Source organism: Gouania willdenowi, chromosome 11, assembly GCF_900634775.1.
Source record: "Gouania willdenowi chromosome 11, fGouWil2.1, whole genome shotgun sequence".
NCBI classification, from domain to species: domain Eukaryota; kingdom Metazoa; phylum Chordata; class Actinopteri; order Blenniiformes; family Gobiesocidae; genus Gouania; species Gouania willdenowi.
In genome coordinates, this window is record NC_041054.1 from 14,033,412 (window position 1) to 14,052,301 (window position 18,890).

Sequence of the window (18,890 nt, forward strand, 5' to 3'; positions counted from 1 at the left end):
AACATGGCTTTGTGCTGCTGAAAATATTCCTCCTTGTGTTTGGAGTTCTTGCATTAAAAGTTTTTAAGCATGCAGAAACTCACTGAAGAAAAGATCAGAGCAGCAAAAAAACTAGTCAACACAAAACAAAAATTCTCAAGAAAACTGGGAAAACTGGTATTTTGCAAGAAAAGAGAATTGGACCACATTTTTTCAAAACAGAATGTGGGGAACTGTCGTGACTTTGCTTTTCTAAAAGATTAGGAACTCTTTGTTTGCACCACTCTCACTAGGAACACCCACTAAAATGTCAGTGGTGCACCCCTCCTCCTCTCCTAGGCTCCATTCAATGAATGAATTAATGAATGGTGTGTGAATACTGTCACACAAGCTCATCTTACTATTTCTGCAGCTGGCTGAAATCCTTGCTTTCATTGTTTCCTGACACCTGGAGTCAGGAAACAATAGAACAAGTCACATGAGACAGTGTACACACCCTGCACTGAACCTACTTCTCTGGTCGGATCCAGACTTTAATCTTTACCTAGATTAAGACATTAAAACACGCAATGCATTGCTGTCTCAATGCATTGCTGTCTCATAATGATTGCACTTCCTGTGGTGTTGACCTTTGACAGCATGTGCAGACAAGAAAAAAAAAAGACATTAAAACACTATCTAGAATGTAATGTATTGTTAACTTTGCATGTTTAGGTTAAAATAAAGCCAAACATGTTAAACAAAGGGAGGTTTATCTACAAAAAAAACCTAATATATATATATATATCCCTGAACAATGCTGAAATTGTCAGAATCATTGAGATAAGGAAAAATTGGTCTGGTCTAAAAACTTCACTCAATCAATCAAAACATGCTGAAATAAACAGCAAATTCTAGCCATATTCAGCAACAAACCACATTTAAAAAATATGTGCATATTTTTTTTTTTCGCCAGATTTACAGCAAATAACATTTAGATTTAGATTAAATATTTGATATTTAGATTAAACATTTAGCTTTATGATAGATATTTATATTTTATATTTAAAATTTAGATTCAACATTTAGATTTATAATTTATATTTAAATGTCATATTTAGATTTATAATTTATATTTAAATGTCATATTTAGATTTATAATTTATATTTAAATGTCATATTTAGATTTATATTTAACATTTAGCATTTAGATTTAAAATGTATATTTAAATTTAACATATAGATTTAAAATGTATATTTAAATTTAACATATAGATTTAGATTTAACATTTATATTTCATATTTAACATATACATTTAACATTCATATTTAAATGTACCATTTAGATTTACATTTACATTTAATTTTTAACATTTAGATTTAGATTTAAAATTTAGATGTAACATTCACATTATGTTTTCATGAGAAAAAAAAATTCACAAAATTCACATATATTTTTAAAACATGGTTTGTTGCTAAATATGGCAAACAAAAAAAATCGCTGTTTATTTTAGCATCGACGCCCCATACATATGAACCTGATACAGATCAGCCACTCTCTTCCAAGGTGTGATTTGCCATTACTCAGGTTTCAATGGTTTAAACTGGTCCCAACAACTGCCTGCTACGACCTCCAACCTTTGAACCCTGGTTTAAGGAGCTCGGGAAGTGGGCGTGGCCTGAGACGAGCAGGACGAGTGGGACGTGACTGCTCGAGCAGCCTGTTTATCTGATGACGTCACAGAGCCGTAAGACATGCACAGGACAGACACATGTGACTTTAACCATGTTAATGTTTTATTTCTGCTGCCTCACTTCAATCATAGAAACACATTTTCAATCAAACACAAAAAGTGTTCAAATGCAGGCGAATATTTGACACCTGAGTAAATTGCGTTTGAACACTTTTTTCTTTTAGTTTGTTTTTTATGGAGGTAAATTTGTGTCATTATAATTCAATCAAAAAGGCATTTTCAATTTAAAACAAAAACATTTTCAATTAAAAAAAAAAAAAAAAAAATCCAATTCAATGAACATTTTTAATCCAAAAAAGTGTCCAAATGCAATTATGTGGGTCTCAAATATTTTTCTTTTTGCATTTGATTAAAAGCATTTATTTTTGATTGAATTAAAAATGATAACAATAATAATAATAAAAATGATTGAAAAGGTTTTTGTTTTTGATTAAAGATATTTTAATTGAATAATAAAGACACAAATCTACCTACCAGTGAGTTATTTTAATTAAAATATTTTTATTTTATTTTTTTAAGTCACTTTTTTGTATTTGAATCTTTAGTATTCAATCAAGAAAGTATTTACTATTGAAAAAAAAAAAAAAAAAAAAAAACTTGACTTCATTAAAAAAAAACAAAAAAAACATTTTCAAACAAAGGAAAATGTATAAGAGCCATCTTTATTTACTGTAATCTATGATCAATATGTCTCAACATTTTATGGATCCTTGAGAACATTATTAAAGTTCTTATGTATTTAAAACTATTTAAATAACGATTTCTTTCCAATCTTAAAAGACGATTTGCTTAACTGTACCTCGGAGCATAAGACAACAACATTAGGCAATGCTGATTCCAGGATATTTTTGGATACATCGGTGTAAAATGGGAGGAAGCGGAAGTTTGTGGCTATTTTTAGCCCCTTTTGCTGCTCTCAGTGCAGCAGGGTCCCATGATGTCTTCCTGCCATCATGTCCACAAGTAGATCAACTGTCTGGGAATAAGCTTTAAACATGGACCCACACAAACACAAGCCATAGCATTCCGATATTCAGCAAATAAATCAGACAATTAATTAGGATTAAAAATGAAAACAATGAATTATGTGTATGTTGAAGTACCCCTAAGGGTACATGTACCCCTTTGGGAACCACTGCCTTAATATATATATATATATATATATATATATATATATATATATATATATATATATATATATATATATATATATATATTATTTGATGATGGGAGTAAAGAGAAAGATTTAGGGATGTCCCGATACAACTTTTTAATTTCCAATACGATAACGATATTGCAGCCTTGCGTATCGGCCGATACGATATCCGCATGAATCATACATACTTTTATTACTTTTTATTATTATTATTTTTACAAAATAATTATTATTTATAGGCCATTGTTTTAATAATTATTATTATTTTGTAGTGTGGAATGTTTGAAAAGTCTTGATCAAGTGATGTTACTCAAACAGAGAACAATAGTCAGCAATAGTAGGTGTGAGAAAAACTGACCTATTTATTATTAATCAATTGGTTACATACATTTAACCTTCAACATAATATCTACAGTATTCTACAATTGAAGAAAATAAATAAAAAATGAATTGAAAAAAAAAAAAAAAATCAGAAATTTGAATCCGATATTTGTTTTCAGGCTGATATCGGCCCGATATCAATATCGGATCGGGACACCCCTAAAAAGATTACATTAGAAAATTCAAAGTTTGTTTGGAAAGAACTTTGCCGATGTGGATTTAAACCCACAACCTTCTAACAAACAGGCACTGACCTTCTAATATCCCATATAGAGTATTGTGGTGAATCTCTGCCCTCTACTGTAGTGAGATGGGTTGTTAATGCATAAACCAGTTCTCTTAATCATTAAATACAAACCATTAAGTTAATCCATCACAGACTCTGGGATTGAGCTGCTCAAGAAAATATTATCATTCCTGTCACCTTGTATCCTTTTGTAGCATTTTACCTTTAAAAAAAAAATAAATAAATCTCAACGTTAACAGTCAAAATATCTTATATCAAAGTCAGAACTAACATTCTGACTTTGAAGAAAGTGTAACAGTAAAGAGATGTTTTCCAGAAAAGAAAAATTACTGCTTCTTTTTTCCATTTTGTCAATGTGTCACATGCCCAACATTTCTGTCACAGAGCCAGGCTCTAACTGTAATCTCCAAAAAGCAGAGGGAGGAAGAAAAAAAAAAAAAGATAGAGGACAGGAGGGATGTTTCCCAATCGAGGTCGACCACTCGTAATCCCACAGTGTGTCGTGGCCACGTGGCATTTAATGCTATGGGCTCTTCTTACTCATCGTTCCTGCTCTTTCATGACACAGCTTTTATCCTGTTTGTCCTGCAGATAGATAATAATCTAATGATCAAATACAAATACTGCATCTTCATCTGGCCACAGTGAGTTACACAGAAACGCCATACAGTTTACAGGCTCTGTATTAATGTCTAATGATAGGCAGTGATGGAAGAAGGCGACTGGTGTTGAAGAACACTGGCTTTTTGTAATAGTCAGCTTGAGAGGGGGCAGATCTGATCTGATGTGATGTGTGAAGAATGTCGCTCCAGAAGACTCAGTGCTTGTTTGATAATGGCAGGAATCCTTGCAGTTGTGTAATATTGTGGCTTTGCATAGATTTACCGAAAACTAGAGCTGGAGGGTAAATAAATACAAAACATGATTGTCAAATTGTTTAAAGAGGGTATTTTTATGTGATTTACATATCTTTAAAACTGTTTTTCTCTACATCTTGCAGCCAAGTGAAATCACCACCTTTCTTGTGTTTACAACCCGACCTTATAAGGAATCGAGGCGTCTTTGTTCAATTTGAAAGAGTTTTTACAGAGTGTCTGAGTCAGAACTATGCACGAGAGGCCCCAGTGCAAGTAAAATAGCCTTTTAAATCTGAAACATCGGATGCTGACTTCAGCTCTGTTTGTTCCACTTCTTTGCAGCATAACAACTGAAAGCAGCGTCACCATGTTTGCTGTAAACTCTGGGCTCCACTATCTGACCTGTGTCCATAGATCTGAGAGACCTACTGGGTTCACACCTGACTAACATCTCACCATTCACAGATTTATACACCAGCAGCAGAACTTTAAAGTCTATGCTGAGGCTGACTGGGAGCCAGTGGAAAGACTTTAAAACTGGAGTAATGTGTCGTTGAAATGATGTAACAAACATCATAAATGGCAGGATACATCCCAACCTGGCTGAGACACAACTTTATGTCATTTCACAATCAACTAATAAAGAAATAAACATTTTATGGTTGTAGGAAGGGGTGGACTGGCCATCTGGCATACCGGGCATCGTCTAGGTGGGGCGTTGAGCCGAAGTGGGCCGGTCCGATCTGCTACGTTTTTATTTATTTATTTTTTTATTATTATGAGCGAGTGGAGAAACACAAGGTAACATGTGGCCAGAAAAGGCCCAAAAATGACAAAAACGTGGCAAGAAACAAGAGAAAAGTAAAAGCCGTCAAGAGTAACCAAAAAATGGGCAAACAAAGAGGAACCATGTGGTATGTAATGGCAAAGGGTAGCTTAAATGGGCAAAATGTGGCAAACAATAGTGAAAAAGGGCAAAAATGTGGAACAAAAACCGGCAAAATGTAGGACAAAAAAGGAAACTATATTTACTGGGTGAAAGATAACTCATTTGGATGAAAAATGGTCAAAACTTTTTTAAAGAAAAAACAAAAATTGGAAAAAAAATGTCAAAACAAACTTCCAAAAATGGACAAAAAAAGGACATTTATTTGCAAAAGGTAGCTAACGTCTGAAAAAAGTGTCAGAACTTTTGGAAAACGGGCAGAAATGGGACAAAAGAAGTTGCAAAATGGCCAAAGGAAATAGGTAAAAAGGGGTTCAAAAGTTTTAAGGGTTTCTGGGAGAATAATAATTAACTTGACTTAATAACACTTCTACATGGTGTCCTCTGATAATATAGTGGGCTGGGGTCTGGACACAAAATGCTAGGGCTACATTTTGGTCCTAGTTCCACCCATGGTTGTAGGCACACACTTCCATACTCTGAGTTTTGTTGCACTTTAGTCTCACAATCCCTAAAACTCTTTGAACCCAGTCATGTATGTTCAATTGGGAAACTGATGTCATCAGCCTACACAATCTAGCTCCTGTTTGAACCTGCGTGTGCTTTTAGGTAACTCATCTACAACTGCTCCATGATGAATAATAGAATGAAGAAATAGAAAAATGATGCAGTTTTTACTGCTTTGCCTCTATAGTGTAACTAAGAAGTTTGTTCTTAAATGAAGTAGGTCATGGTTCAAACGTGGCACTCTGTGCCTCAGATTAGCTGCAAATAGTAAAACAAACACGTCTCGCTGGCCTTTTACGCCCCTGAACCTCGTTACCTTGGTCAGTCAACTCACTGAGATACTCATGCATATCTCACAGGGTGACTGTGGTTGCAGGAGTACAGATTAAAGTTCAAATTCTAAAATTTAACACGAGCAGTAAGGGCTTTGATGTTGCAATGTTGGCTCATCTCTTGTCTTCACTGGAGGCTTTTTTTTTTTTAAATGGCATGAGCTTAAAAAAAAAACAAAAAAACTCTACTTTGGGTGAGTTATTCATTTATTGGAGTCTTTAAAACAATGTTATACAACCATAAAGGAAAATAGGAGCGTGTGTCCTTTATTGGAATAAAGCATACATCGGTTAAAATGTGTCTCCTTTCTCACATTTTATACCATGCACTTTTATACTGATTAACTTTTTATTCTGACAGACTTTTACTGTACCTTATGTTGTTTTTATGATAACTGTCTGGCTTTAATACTAGAATGTTGTTGGGAGGGGCATGTGCAATGACACTAAAATGATTCCATTCTATTTTATGTACAGTAGTTGGCGATATACACCTATTCAAATTGGTTGCAACACGCCAATGACCAAGAAAGAAGATAAAGTAAAATGTATAAAGTACATGATGGTAAATTACAGTTTGTCGTTAAGTGCCTTTTCTCTGTGGCAAAGATTCACCAAGGAGCAGAGAGAACAGTGTGTCACACAGCTGGGAGAATTAAAAAAAAAAAAAGGGTTTTCATGGTCTTTACATATGGTCATACTCATCTCAGTTTCACAGAAAACTCATGAGATGAGGAAACTTTTTTTTTTCAATCTTTGATGATCCAGTTTTGATGAGCCTGTGCTAACCTGTAGCTTCAGTTTGCTGAATGTACAGGAGTGGCTCCGTCTGTGGGGTTTTTTTTCTGTCATTTTCATCTTGAGAAAATAATCAGACCTTCAACTACTGGCACGAACAAACATGTCATGTAAGGAATTCAAACTACCTGTCCTCCCTGAGTTCACCATGACCATGTCCACATGGATGAACACACTGGGTTGTTCCTCATGAAGTGAAATTATGTTCACTTTGAATAAGCTTTTTTTTTTTTTAAATTCCTCACATTTAATTCAACATTCCAAGAGGCTTAAAAGCCCACCATGTTTGTTTCCCCTGTTAACAAAAAAAAAGCGGATTATCAACAAAGAAAACATCATGAACTAATGTAACTATAGTTTGGAGCAAATGTGTGTGAGTAGGTGAAATAAAACACAGCACATGAAGTGTTTGCTCTAGCAGTGATGGATCTACAGTGTGCTGCCATCTGCTGAACAGATGGAGGAATACTTATTTATTTAAAAAAAAAAAAAAAAAAAATGGCAATCCTTTTGAAGTGATTTTACTCCTTTTTCAGTGAGCTTGTGTTCTTTATTATACACCGGATTTTTGTTTGTAGGTTTCTAAAACCACAACAAAGAAGTAAAACCACACAAATAAAAGGCATTAGTTTGACATGTATTGAACTAAACAATATGCAGCTCAAAGAATACATGTATAATATGGCTGTCAATTCATATTCAAAATTGAAGAACACAGTGTAAAGTGCGAGTTGTGGCTGAGCAGCAGAAATGGTTTCATGTGCTGCCACCTACTGGACAGGCGTAGGAACTGCTTGTTTTCCTTAATTTGGTTTGTAAAAATGAAAAAATAAAATAGGAAATGTATTAAATTTTTCCACTTTAGCAAATACGTATTTCATGGTTGGTTTATTTCCAAAATGGAGCATTTTTCTATGCTTAAATGGGAATAGGGTCAAATAAAGAGCTGTATTTATATCTAAAGCATGACATTGGATGGTTAAATAATCTGCAATGTGACAGGAGTGCATAGAGAAACTGGTTTTGATTTATGGCAGGCAAGATAATAATAATAAAAAAAAAAAAATATAGCTTCATTTTTAAGAGTACAGTCATCGGAAACAATGGATGCGACTGAAATTAAGTCAAAGCCTGAATTAAAAACATCCATCATAACTCCCTAAGTGAGACATTATCAAATAAGGGTACATTTAAGAACTCCATAAATAGAGGGAAAAAAAATTATTTAATTCTTAATGACAATATTAAGATGGTGAGGCTCTTTTGGCATGATAGTGATACATTTTTAATATTTGAGGTCACTGAATTGTAATTCAAGTGACAGTAATGGCCAGGACAGGTTTTTAGTTATGAGGTAATCTATTTATTTTTTTTTACATTTCTGTGACGACTATAAATAATTGGGTTCTGAGCAATAAATCTACCCCTTTTATTGAGGCTTCATGCTTGTCACATGGGTTACACCACTACACAAAGGAAACGATCTGCATTGCACAAGTGTTTAAGTATTACTTACACCTTTTATGATTGTATCAGATATTAAAAAGTTATCTGAACGTCATGTAATGACAGCTGAATTTAACAGTAAATTATTGAAAGTATTTACACAGACAACAGATCAAAGGACAGAAGACAACACGGACCACATGAAATAAAATGTTATTTTATTTTTCAGCCGTGTCATAACCTTGTCTTCAAAATAAGGACAGCAAGACTACAACTGCTCAGCGTAGCTACCCTGGACAGAGCATAAAACTGTTTTTATCAGACTACTAACCACTGCGTTAGACTTTTCAATCGCACACCCATTGATAGCATACAAAATAGTCGTTACCCTAGTGATACTGAATATAAAACACTTGTCTCTAGGTTTATTCCCAGCCCACCCTCAATTTTACCCATCTCCTTCTTTAGAACATTTGTGACACAGACATATTTTATGCTTAAACAAGCACATATTAAGAATGCATAACTCTCCATTTTGAGATTATAAAAAACAAACTACACAATGTTACACTTTAAGTCAGAGTACAATTCAACTGATTATTTGTGTTTGACACATTCGACCATAAAACCAAAGGAACATTGTATAATAGCACTATAACTTAACACTACATGTAAGATACATTTTTATAAAAAAAAAAAAAAAAAATTACAAAAGATTAGCATTGAAGAGAAACTGAGGATGGCTAGTATGAAGGCAAGCTGGGTCAGTACCATAATAGAATGAGTAATACAAAAAAAAAAAAGAATTAAAAAATAGAATAAGGGAAAAAAAATGATAATACAGGCGAGGCTAAAACATGTGTTTTGAACTCGTAGGATCCACCTTCTGTTCACTCATTCATATATGAAACCTGCTCCAACACCTCATTTCATTGATTCTGTGTCTAATATACCATAGCCACGCATTCACCCTCATTTCTACTTGCTTGAACGTTCCCGTGGCAACCATCTTTGTTGTTTCTCGTGTCAGGCACTTTCCAAGACCATTCTTCTCCTTTCTTTACCATCTCACTCCAGGCCAATCATAACGCTGCTTTAAACAATACAGGCCAATTATAATGCAGGTTCTTTCCAAATACAACTGTCAAAGTGAAAACAGGACAATGTTTCAGAGCAGTGTTGGGGTTATATTCACAGCACAGCAGGGGGTGTAAGTAATACTACATCTTACCAATTCTACAGGTCGGTATCAAACCAGGCCAGCTGGTTGCTGTCCATCAGGTCCTGGGAGTGGCCGAGGTCTGGCAGTGGATCAGTGTGATGTCCCAGGTCAGGTAAAGTGTCAGTATGATAGTCAGCACCTTCAATCATGGGGTCCAATAGAGTGTCCTGACCATAGGCTGTTGGGTAAGCCCTGTATGCTCCATCTGACAGGTGCAAGATAAAAATAAAATAAAGAAAAGCAAAACTTTAACCCAACAAACAAAGAACTGAGCCAAAAAATAAAATGAAGCATAAATAATGAGCAAGGAAAATAAATAGAATTGATAATTATGAACTGGTGCTTTAGTCACATTAACAATATATTCAGCAAAACATCTAGATATGAATCTAAAAACCCAATGTGTTCGTTTTAAGGATCAGGTGATAAGTGTGAACTTCTGTTTGCTAATCATTATACATGATTAGCAAATGTCCAAAGGGCCTCAAAATGAATTACACCAACAGTTACAACACATTGCAACTAGGCTACAAATGAATTTAAAGGATTTGTTGTCAATCAAAGTCAAAGAATTTCCTTGGGTTGGTCCAATGCAGCAGCACAAATAGCTGAATATTTTTCCAGCAACAGACCCTAACTCAAGGAAAATATTCCACCCTCTGCAGTTCAGCGTCGTTTGGGCGTGAAAGTAATAGTTTAACATTTCAACCGTTTTCTTTCCTTTCCTTTTAACAGACCTGAAAGCTAATTCATGACAGCTATAAGCTTTGGTACATCATGTGTCCAAAAATGGTCTAGTGTAATCTTCTTCCTTATCCAACATCAACAAAGCATCTTGTGTGAGCTGCTGTTTAGTAAAGATAGATTTATATAAAGAAACAAAACCAAACTCAGCCCATTAACACTAATAATCCAGTCACATTCTCAGGCAGATTTCTTATTTGACCTTTTCAAAATCTTTTTCTTGCTTTTTGATTATGCCTATGTAGTAATAGGTTGTTGGAAAAGAAATTATATCGTGTTGTTTACCAATACAACTTTAATAATTCAAGTACAAAAAATGTCATTAGCGATGAGGCAGGGAGGAAAGACGTCTTTAGAAAAAACATTCCCACTGCTCGTGAACTTACCATCCTGCCTGTAAGCCAGAGGATCTCCCTGTGCTCCCATATCCAGTCCAAGGTCTCCAGTCTGCACAAGATGAAGGCATTTGTTCAATATGCAGTAAACCCGGTTCCATGACAACTTATGTGTTTAGTGTATGTGTGTACACGTACATCATTCCAGGCCATGGGCTCGGTCCTGAACAAGGAACTGGTCAACTCCACGGACAGTCGCTTCTTGTAGTCCTGGGGCTTGTCCTCAGACATACGGAAAAGGACGGCAGCAGCGTAGGTTGCTACATGAAGATGCACCGCAAAACAAGATATTTAGAACAGGATGATGTTAAACAAAAGGAACTTTATACCAAAGCCATCTTAAATGATACACTCACCAACACCCTCATTACGGGAGTGCAGCAGCTCAGTGAGTGGAGCAGTGGCTCCCTCGGCTTCAATTGCCTCGGCAGCCTCCTTGTCCTGAGCCAGTTCACAGAGCACACCTGCTGCAACACGCTGGATGTTCTCCACTGGAGAGTACAGCAGCTGGACACAAACATTAGCAAAGATCAGAATAGGGAACATACTCAAAAGGTGGACCACTGTGATGAAGTTCAGAAGAACAAATTAATTGACAGCTTTTTATTTTATTTAGATTTTTGTACATTGTTTCTCTTGTGTTAATTATGGTTGAACTATTTTGTTTTAACTGTGTTCCAGTTGTAATTTACTGTGTGATAATTCTGAGAGTTTTAGTCCAGTTGTTTCTTCTGTAATTATTTTGTTATTTGTCTTACCTGTTCTTTTTTGTCATGTTTTTTAATACCTTTTATATTTTAGGTCGCCTTTTAAAATCTGTCCAGGGGAACCAGATGAAAAGTAGCCTTGTTTGGCAAACTCTGGCTTATTTATAGCATGTCTGTCCCTCCCTTTTAAATAATCAATAAATAAAAATGACATTCATGAATTGTAATCTGGATATACCTGGACAAAAAGTGGAATGGTGTTGAGACCTCTAATGACGATTCTGTTGTGGACATCCCGAGCGAGGATGTGCAGCGCTCCTGTGCAGCCTTCCACAATTTCCTCCATACGCACACCCTCCTGTTAAAGAGTCAGAACGACTATCAAAGAACATGCCAATGATGCCCCTCCCCCCTCAAAAAGGACTGAGCTGAAGTCTCACCACAAACTGCTGCTGGTTGCCTCCCATGCTGGTGCGCCTTTGGGTGTCCTGGTGAGCCCTGACGAGCAGCTGCACCAGACGGGGAATTGCTCCCTGCTCACGCAGAGCACTGTGATTGGCCGGGCACAGAGCCAGGTTACGGATCAAACCGACTGTAGCCTTTAATAAACAAAACATTGTTCATTTTAGACACCGTTTCAATTAAACGCTTCACATTGTCTAAACACTACATATTTTTCCATTACTTTGATGAGTGGCCAGTGGGAAGGAGGATGCAGTAGTTTAACCACTACAGGCAGGCCATAGTGAAGACGCACAGCATTCTGAGCCATCTCAGCATCCTGGTGGCGGGAGGTCAGGTGACGCAGAGCACAGACAGCTGGCTCTGTGATGTCCTCTCTATCTCCAGCCCGCAGAACAGTTCGCACCAATGCCTCTATGCCCCCAACCTTTTTTTTTTTATTTAAATAAAAATTACATTCAAACTGTTTAATTTTTTTATTCCACAAAATATAAACAAGCGATAATGACAAATGTCTCCTGTGCACTTACCTGACAGACCATTAGCTTGTTACTATAGTTGTTGCAGGTCAGGTTGGAGAGAATACCAGCAGCACACGTGACCACATTAATGTCATCACTACCCAGCAGCTGGACCAGGGTCCCAAGGAGACCCTCCATTCCCTCCTGAGAGTTTAACAGAGCAGAAAGCAACAACATACCATTTAAAAGTTGAATCGATCTTGGTTCAAGTCAATTAATTTGAGTAAATATGTTGCTGATGAGAAAAATATTTTAGGCTGCCTAATACTGAATGAACCACATTTCTTTTCATTTGTATTGTATCAGTTTTAAACTAAAAAGGGGGTAAAAACTCACACTGAAGCCAAACCTTAAAAGGAGCATTTGTTACAAATATAAGTACACTGTACCTGTTTAGTAGCAGCATCTGAAAGATTCCTCAAAGTCCAAAGGCAATTCTGGACAAGCCGCTGGCTTGGATCAGTCAGATGTAAACCCAAGGCCTGCATGCCTCCTACAGTTAGAAATCAGCAGTATTACACAACATTTTTTGATTTTTTTTTTTTTAGACAGGGGAACACAAATAAAAATCCTCAATTTAATCCATTAAGGTAATCCAGAATGTTACTGCATATTTAATTCCTATCACATGTAAAAACGTACCAGCCTCCACGATGGCAGGTTTGTTGCTTGAGCAAACAGAGAGCACCTTAAGCACTCTGCTTGTAGTCCATAGCAGTTTCTCATATGTGAATGTCCTCATGATGTTAACCAGAGCCTGGGGACCACCACTGGCCAAAATGATCAGCTAAGAGAGAGAAAACATTTACTCTTGTGGCCACAAAGCAATTTATCCAAACAAACAGAGCACTATATTTAATCAATGTACATCAGCCTTGTGCTTATGTCCTCTTTTACCTTGCTTTCCTGATTGCCATATGCCAGGATCTGCAGGCAGTCAGTTGTGATCGCAAGAAATTTGACATTGGTGTTGGACAACAAAGCAACCATCTTCTGCAGCCCTCCAGCAAGACGCACAGCCATTTTTGCTCCTTCTTGGTGCAACAGCAGGTTGTGGAGTGTGGTGATGGCATAGAACAAGACACTGTCCACTGGAGATCTACATTAAGTAAAAAAATAAACACGAATATTTACACCATTTAAGCATGAATGTTTGCATTAGTACTATCATTTAGGTATAATAGATAACCCACATTTTTTTAAGCAATGTCAAATATGATTATAAAATACTTGTGGAAAACACTGTTTAAAAATGTGGGCTGATGTGTTTGTCAGAACAATTTAAAAAAACATTAAAGAATCTATGCTGAATTACTGGTACAAAGGCAGTCGATATGCAGAAGCATTATTTGCTTAATGTGTTTTAGCTCAAGTACAAATAAAATCTAAACTTGTGACTCATATCACAAATACACATCCTCTCCAAATTGAATTAACGACTGCAACGACGGTTAAAGCACTATTTTGAAATACTGTTACGGATCTAACTTAATACTGCATGACACCATTTAACTTTATCATCCAAATTTTTAGATCACATACATTTAACGAGCACCCCAAGGGTGAGAATAACAAAGCTTAACCAACTACAAATTAAATACCAGCTTAAAGACATTAAATACAGCTGCACTGTAAGGGCTTTAAATCGGCCCTGGCTTAAATCACTTGCATCTATTCTGCAGCTACATTGTGATGAATTGTGGCAGTTGATCTCCTCTCACGCTACCAATTCATCTTTCATTAAAGCCAATTGTGGTTCCAGGTGCAGACTTAAAAGAACACATCAAACAAGCCTTGACTTGCCTGAGATTTCAATGTTTCGGCTTTTTGTGTAGAATAATGAAAGATGAAAAAAAATGCAACATTGGAAAAAAATAGTCAAGGAGATTCTAATTGACAACATGAGTTCATTAAGACTAACAATGCACTGGACAACTTTACTTAAGAAAAACAATCCAAGAGGGCTGCTGTTCTGACCTCCCTGCTTGAAAACACTCGAGTGCAATGAGAGGCTCATCTTCAAGCTTAGTGCAGATGATGATGACATCCAGATGTACTGCAGCAGGCCCTTCAACACAAGGACTGAACGCTGCAATTGGAGCCTAAGCAGTTTGTTACAAAAGCTACCATTTAATACTTTCATCCTGCCCTTTGTTCAAATGACTCACTCACAAATACTACTACTACTACTAGGGGAGTGTACCTGGCATCTGGCTACACGATTCGTATCCCAATGCGATATGATATATGCAGATATTGAAGTATAAGGCGATTATTGCGATTTTTTTTTATATATATGACTTAACTAATCTGTAAATGTGTACACCTTCATGAGAACATTATGTATGAAATATGTTTTATTGGCATATTTTACATTCAAAGTTTTGCGTGAACATGCCATGTGCCAATAACTTAAAATTAAAAAAAACATACAACCTGCCTGTGGCTTTTAAACCAACTTTGACTTTAGTGCAACTTAACTGAGGTATATGCGTAGAACAACAAATAAATGCAGAAAGTTAGTATTTAAATTATTTTTTTTTTTTTATTTAGAAAAATATAGATAGTTGCATTTTGAATTGATCCGAGAATCGCGCAACGTAATATCGGGATACATCGCCAACTCAATTTTTTCTCAACACCCCTACTAATTATTACTACATAGTAGTCAAAACCATCAGTCATTTCACCTTGATGTAAAAAGATCTAGCATTGGTTACAATATGTGTAATTTGGGTTGCATATTAAATAAGAGTTCGTACCAGATCTCAGGCTCGACTTACCCTAGCATCTTGACAAGAGCAGGGATGCCTCCCGACTTGAAAATAGCAAGGAGTCCTTCACGATGGTGAGAGAGATTGTGCAACGTGCCAGCAGAACAGCGAGCAGTCTCCACATCACCAGTGTTTTGCATGGCACGGACAACTGCCGAAACCATTTGTGGTGAACGCATCAGAGCATGACGCGATGCCTCCTTTTTTGACAACTGATGCACCATTACAGCTGCTTTATTTACAACAACCTAAGAACGCAACAGTATTTATTATAGTGGGTTAGTAAGAAGGATGATGATGCTTTGCAGTGCTATCAATTAGCATAGGAGCATCAATGACACTAACCTGGTCCTCATCATTGAGCAGTTTGGTGAGCTCAGGGATGGCACGAGTGGCCAGCTCAGCATCATCTTGATAGTTGATGAGGTTGACCACAGCATGCTTCAGCATCTGAGAGGGCTCGGCCAAACGCTGCACTGCAGTGGGGTGGGCAGCATCAAGCTGGGTTGGTGGGATCTGAATTCCCTCCTCCAAAGTTTCAGGGAACATGGCCGCACGCACACGCTGGGCTCGGGTCATAGCGTAACCTTCAATTTCTGGGAGGGAAAAAAAAAAATATATAGTAGTGTTATAGTGTAGTGCTACAAATATGCTAGCACATTTCTAAGGAAAAACAAATGCACAGTTATGATTTGGTAATGCTGAAAAGTAGCTGAACTAAATTTGATTAAAAAAATTAATATCCCTACAGTGTCTTCTTTCAATTGCATTATTACGTTGCCATCCCATTTTAACTTACCTTCAGTAAATAATGGGCCAAAAATGACCTGGAATGTATTTAAAGACGATATCTCATACCTGGAGCTTCTGGAGTAAAGGGTGGGTTGAACTCCCAGTCGTACAGAGTTGGATCATCTTCCTCAGCATCAGGGTTGCCCTTCCCACTCAGAGATGGTGCAGTGGTGGTGACTCCAGACTGAATGCCTGAGTCCAAGTAGGACTGCTGCTGCCACTGACTGACAGCAGCTTTGCTGTCACCCATTGCCATGTCCAACTCCATCAAATCAGCTACATAGGATAGGGAAAGACAACAAAATAGGGTGAGGTACACAAGCAAGGTGTAATAATATCCTAAAATAATACATCAATTTTATATAGCGCTTTTTTGGACACTCAAAGTTGCTTGACAGAATTAAGGGATTATTCTTTCACTCCACACTTAGTGGTGGTAAGCTACTATTGTAGCCAAAGCTGCCCTGGGGCAGACTGACTAAAGCGAGGCTGCCATAGTTCGCCCCTCCGACCACCACCAACACTCACACACATTCATACTAGGCAATGTGAGTGAAGTTCCTTGCCCAAGGACACAATGACAGATGCCACTGGAGCGTCTGTTCCCCACTGTGGCACCTGAAATTCTCAGTGGTCTCCCATCCAACTACTAACCAGGCCCAGACCTGCTTAGATTCCGAGATCGGGCAATGACAGACTGGTATGGACACAAAAAAATCCTGATATATTCTATTGGGATCAACAATAAACATGGTTGTGAATGTGGATGATGACTTAGCCACTATAGCCAGGAGGGTCAAACTTTCCCTATAAACATCAATGTATTGCTGCATTAGTAATCCTCAATAGTGTTAGTCAAGTGAAAGTTCAAAAACATGCAATCACAGACAAGGCAACTAAACCTTTTTTGGATCAATGCCTGTTCATAAAGAGATGTTGTAAATGTGACAAGATAAAGAATGGTGAAACAGTAATGGGTCAAAAAATGATCATCCAACTATTAAAGCCAAGTGTTTTTTCGAAAAATGTATTAGTATAAATTACTTACACTGGGTAGCCATTGTTCTTGTCTGCCCTCAGCCCACACCGCAGATATGTCTGCAAAGCAGAAAAGAGCACAGGAGTGTTAGACCACTTGCACGCAGCCAAATTTTACGAGCCTCAAAGCTAGACTCGCCTGTAATGTTTACGCGTCTACTACGTGTTCTCAATAATAAAAGCCCTGTCCTTTCGCCACTACCTGTGCCAGTGACTGCTGATTCAGACGGCTTGTTTGATTTACTAACGTAGCTATGAGGGGGGAAATGCCGAGCTTCCACCTCCAACTGAGAAAGCAAAGTGGAGGGTATTTCCAGGCCAGCACGAACACAATTCACCATTCAGCGGCAAAGAACATCAAAGGCATATTTGTCCCCCTCCCCCTACCACAGCCAAGTTCCGACCTCGCAGCTTGGCTTTCTGAGTGACTAACCCCCGGCCTCCCCCTCCACCCCGCATTCACTTTCAGGACTCCACCCATTACGGTGAGTTGGTTGCAGATGTGTCAAAGCCATGGACCAAGGACCAACTATGGCCAGGAGAGAATCAGATTTGGTCCCCCTTGAGGATTTTAGAGTGGAGACAGTAAAAAAAGATTAAATACAATTGCAATACTGGGTATGATGGAATCCTTTACACCTATATGGATTTCCTGATCTATGACAATATAGATAGACCTACAAATGTAGAGCTATGTTCTTCTTTGTTCTGTCTTTTTCTTGATTTATATGTCCTTGTTTTCATCACTGTATTTGCTGTTATTATTTTCACTTGCCTGTAAAGTGTCTGAGTTCCTAGAAAGATGCATTACTATAATTTATAATAAACTGCATTCATCAACCCTAGAAAACTAGTTACTTGGGAATGGTTGACAATGACGTGCTACACATTAAAAAAAAAATAAATAAAAATGTATTGCTGTAGTTACGTTCATCCCACCTTACTTCAATTCAAACGGGGCCAGAAATTAAATAATAGTTTGACTTTGACACGTTAAATAAAAACAAATCCACTAAGACAAAGAAACTGGGACTGACTGACCAATGCAACACCATCCATGACCAGGGTCAAAAACATTATGTGACTTGTTGTTGGTGAAAATCCACACATGCACTCGGAGAACATGCAAACTGATCAGCAAGAATAAAAAAAAAATCCCAAACCGGGAATTAAACCCCGCACCTTTGAGTTAAGCATTTACCTGCCAGGCGTAAATGTCCAAACGAGCTTATGTTTAGCCATCAATATCACATCTGGATTCAACTAACATTTAGAGTAGCAGAGAGCTAGCATGTGTTCGCCTCCCCTGCTAACAGGTTGACTAGCTTACCTTGAAGCTCGGTGAGCCTACCCCTTCGCTAGCTAGCTAACCAGCTAACATAAACAAACACGATTTATAGGCGAAGCCATTGAGGCAAAAGGCACGTTTCTTAGCCCAAGAAAAGTATTTTGCATTTAAACAAGCATTCGACATCAAATTCGCGTCTCTCAAGTGAAACTTAAGATCGCCTCGACGTATAGAAAGTAGATCCAAGCGCCACCGTGCAAAACCTGCTGCCAGCCGAATCAGAAACCCCACCGGAGCCCCCTCCCTCAGCCCAGAGATGATTTTCTTCAGCAAAACGAGCACTAACGCGCTACGAATGAGTGCTACAGCGACTACATAACGCACAGAGTGCCCTACCAGAATCAAGTGGCTCCTCCGTGGTTTTTGCCAGGAAAACGTCCTCAGCTCCGGACTGAAAACAGGAGAAGCAGCTAAGTGAGCCACCCGTTAAAGTCCGAACCACACCCGCTGCCGCTGCGCCGAAGATGTTGCTTCCGCCTGTGGTCGCGATTATCAAGATGGCGAA

General features: G+C 37.6%; 1 protein-coding gene across 3 annotated transcripts; it reads right to left on the reverse strand.

Annotated features, from left to right (window-relative positions):
• Nucleotides 1-8,583: 8,583 nt before the first annotated feature.
• Nucleotides 8,584-18,876, reverse strand: LOC114471964 (catenin beta-1-like). 3 transcript variants are annotated; one of them, XM_028460966.1, is made up of 17 exons: nt 18,722-18,876; nt 17,048-17,097; nt 16,066-16,275; nt 15,553-15,803; nt 15,217-15,455; nt 13,331-13,532; nt 13,076-13,220; nt 12,823-12,926; nt 12,443-12,577; nt 12,136-12,339; nt 11,891-12,049; nt 11,689-11,808; nt 11,100-11,250; nt 10,882-11,003; nt 10,735-10,795; nt 9,614-9,809; nt 8,584-9,472 (listed from the first exon to the last, which is right to left on the reverse strand). In XM_028460966.1, the coding sequence occupies exons 2-16, from the start codon at nt 17,058-17,060 to the stop codon at nt 9,619-9,621; spliced, it is 2,307 nt and encodes a 768-aa protein (XP_028316767.1). In that variant the 5' UTR covers nt 17,061-17,097; nt 18,722-18,876; the 3' UTR covers nt 8,584-9,472; nt 9,614-9,618. The 3 variants fall into 3 exon arrangements, with proteins under 3 accessions (XP_028316767.1, XP_028316766.1, XP_028316765.1); XM_028460965.1 differs by having other exon boundaries at nt 8,584-9,475; XM_028460964.1 differs by having other exon boundaries at nt 8,584-9,523.
• Between the last annotated feature and the right edge of the window lie 14 nt (nt 18,877-18,890).

What these genes read in the sequence shown, in the direction of transcription:
- LOC114471964 (XM_028460966.1), bottom strand. An exon ending in ACAAGCTAATGGTCTGTCAG is followed by an intron (nt 12,340 to 12,442) that starts GTAAGTGCACAG and finishes AAAAAAAAAAAG; the next exon opens with GTTGGGGGCATAGAGGCATT. An exon ending in CCATTCCACTTTTTGTCCAG is followed by an intron (nt 11,251 to 11,688) that starts GTATATCCAGAT and finishes GTTTGTGTCCAG; the next exon opens with CTGCTGTACTCTCCAGTGGA.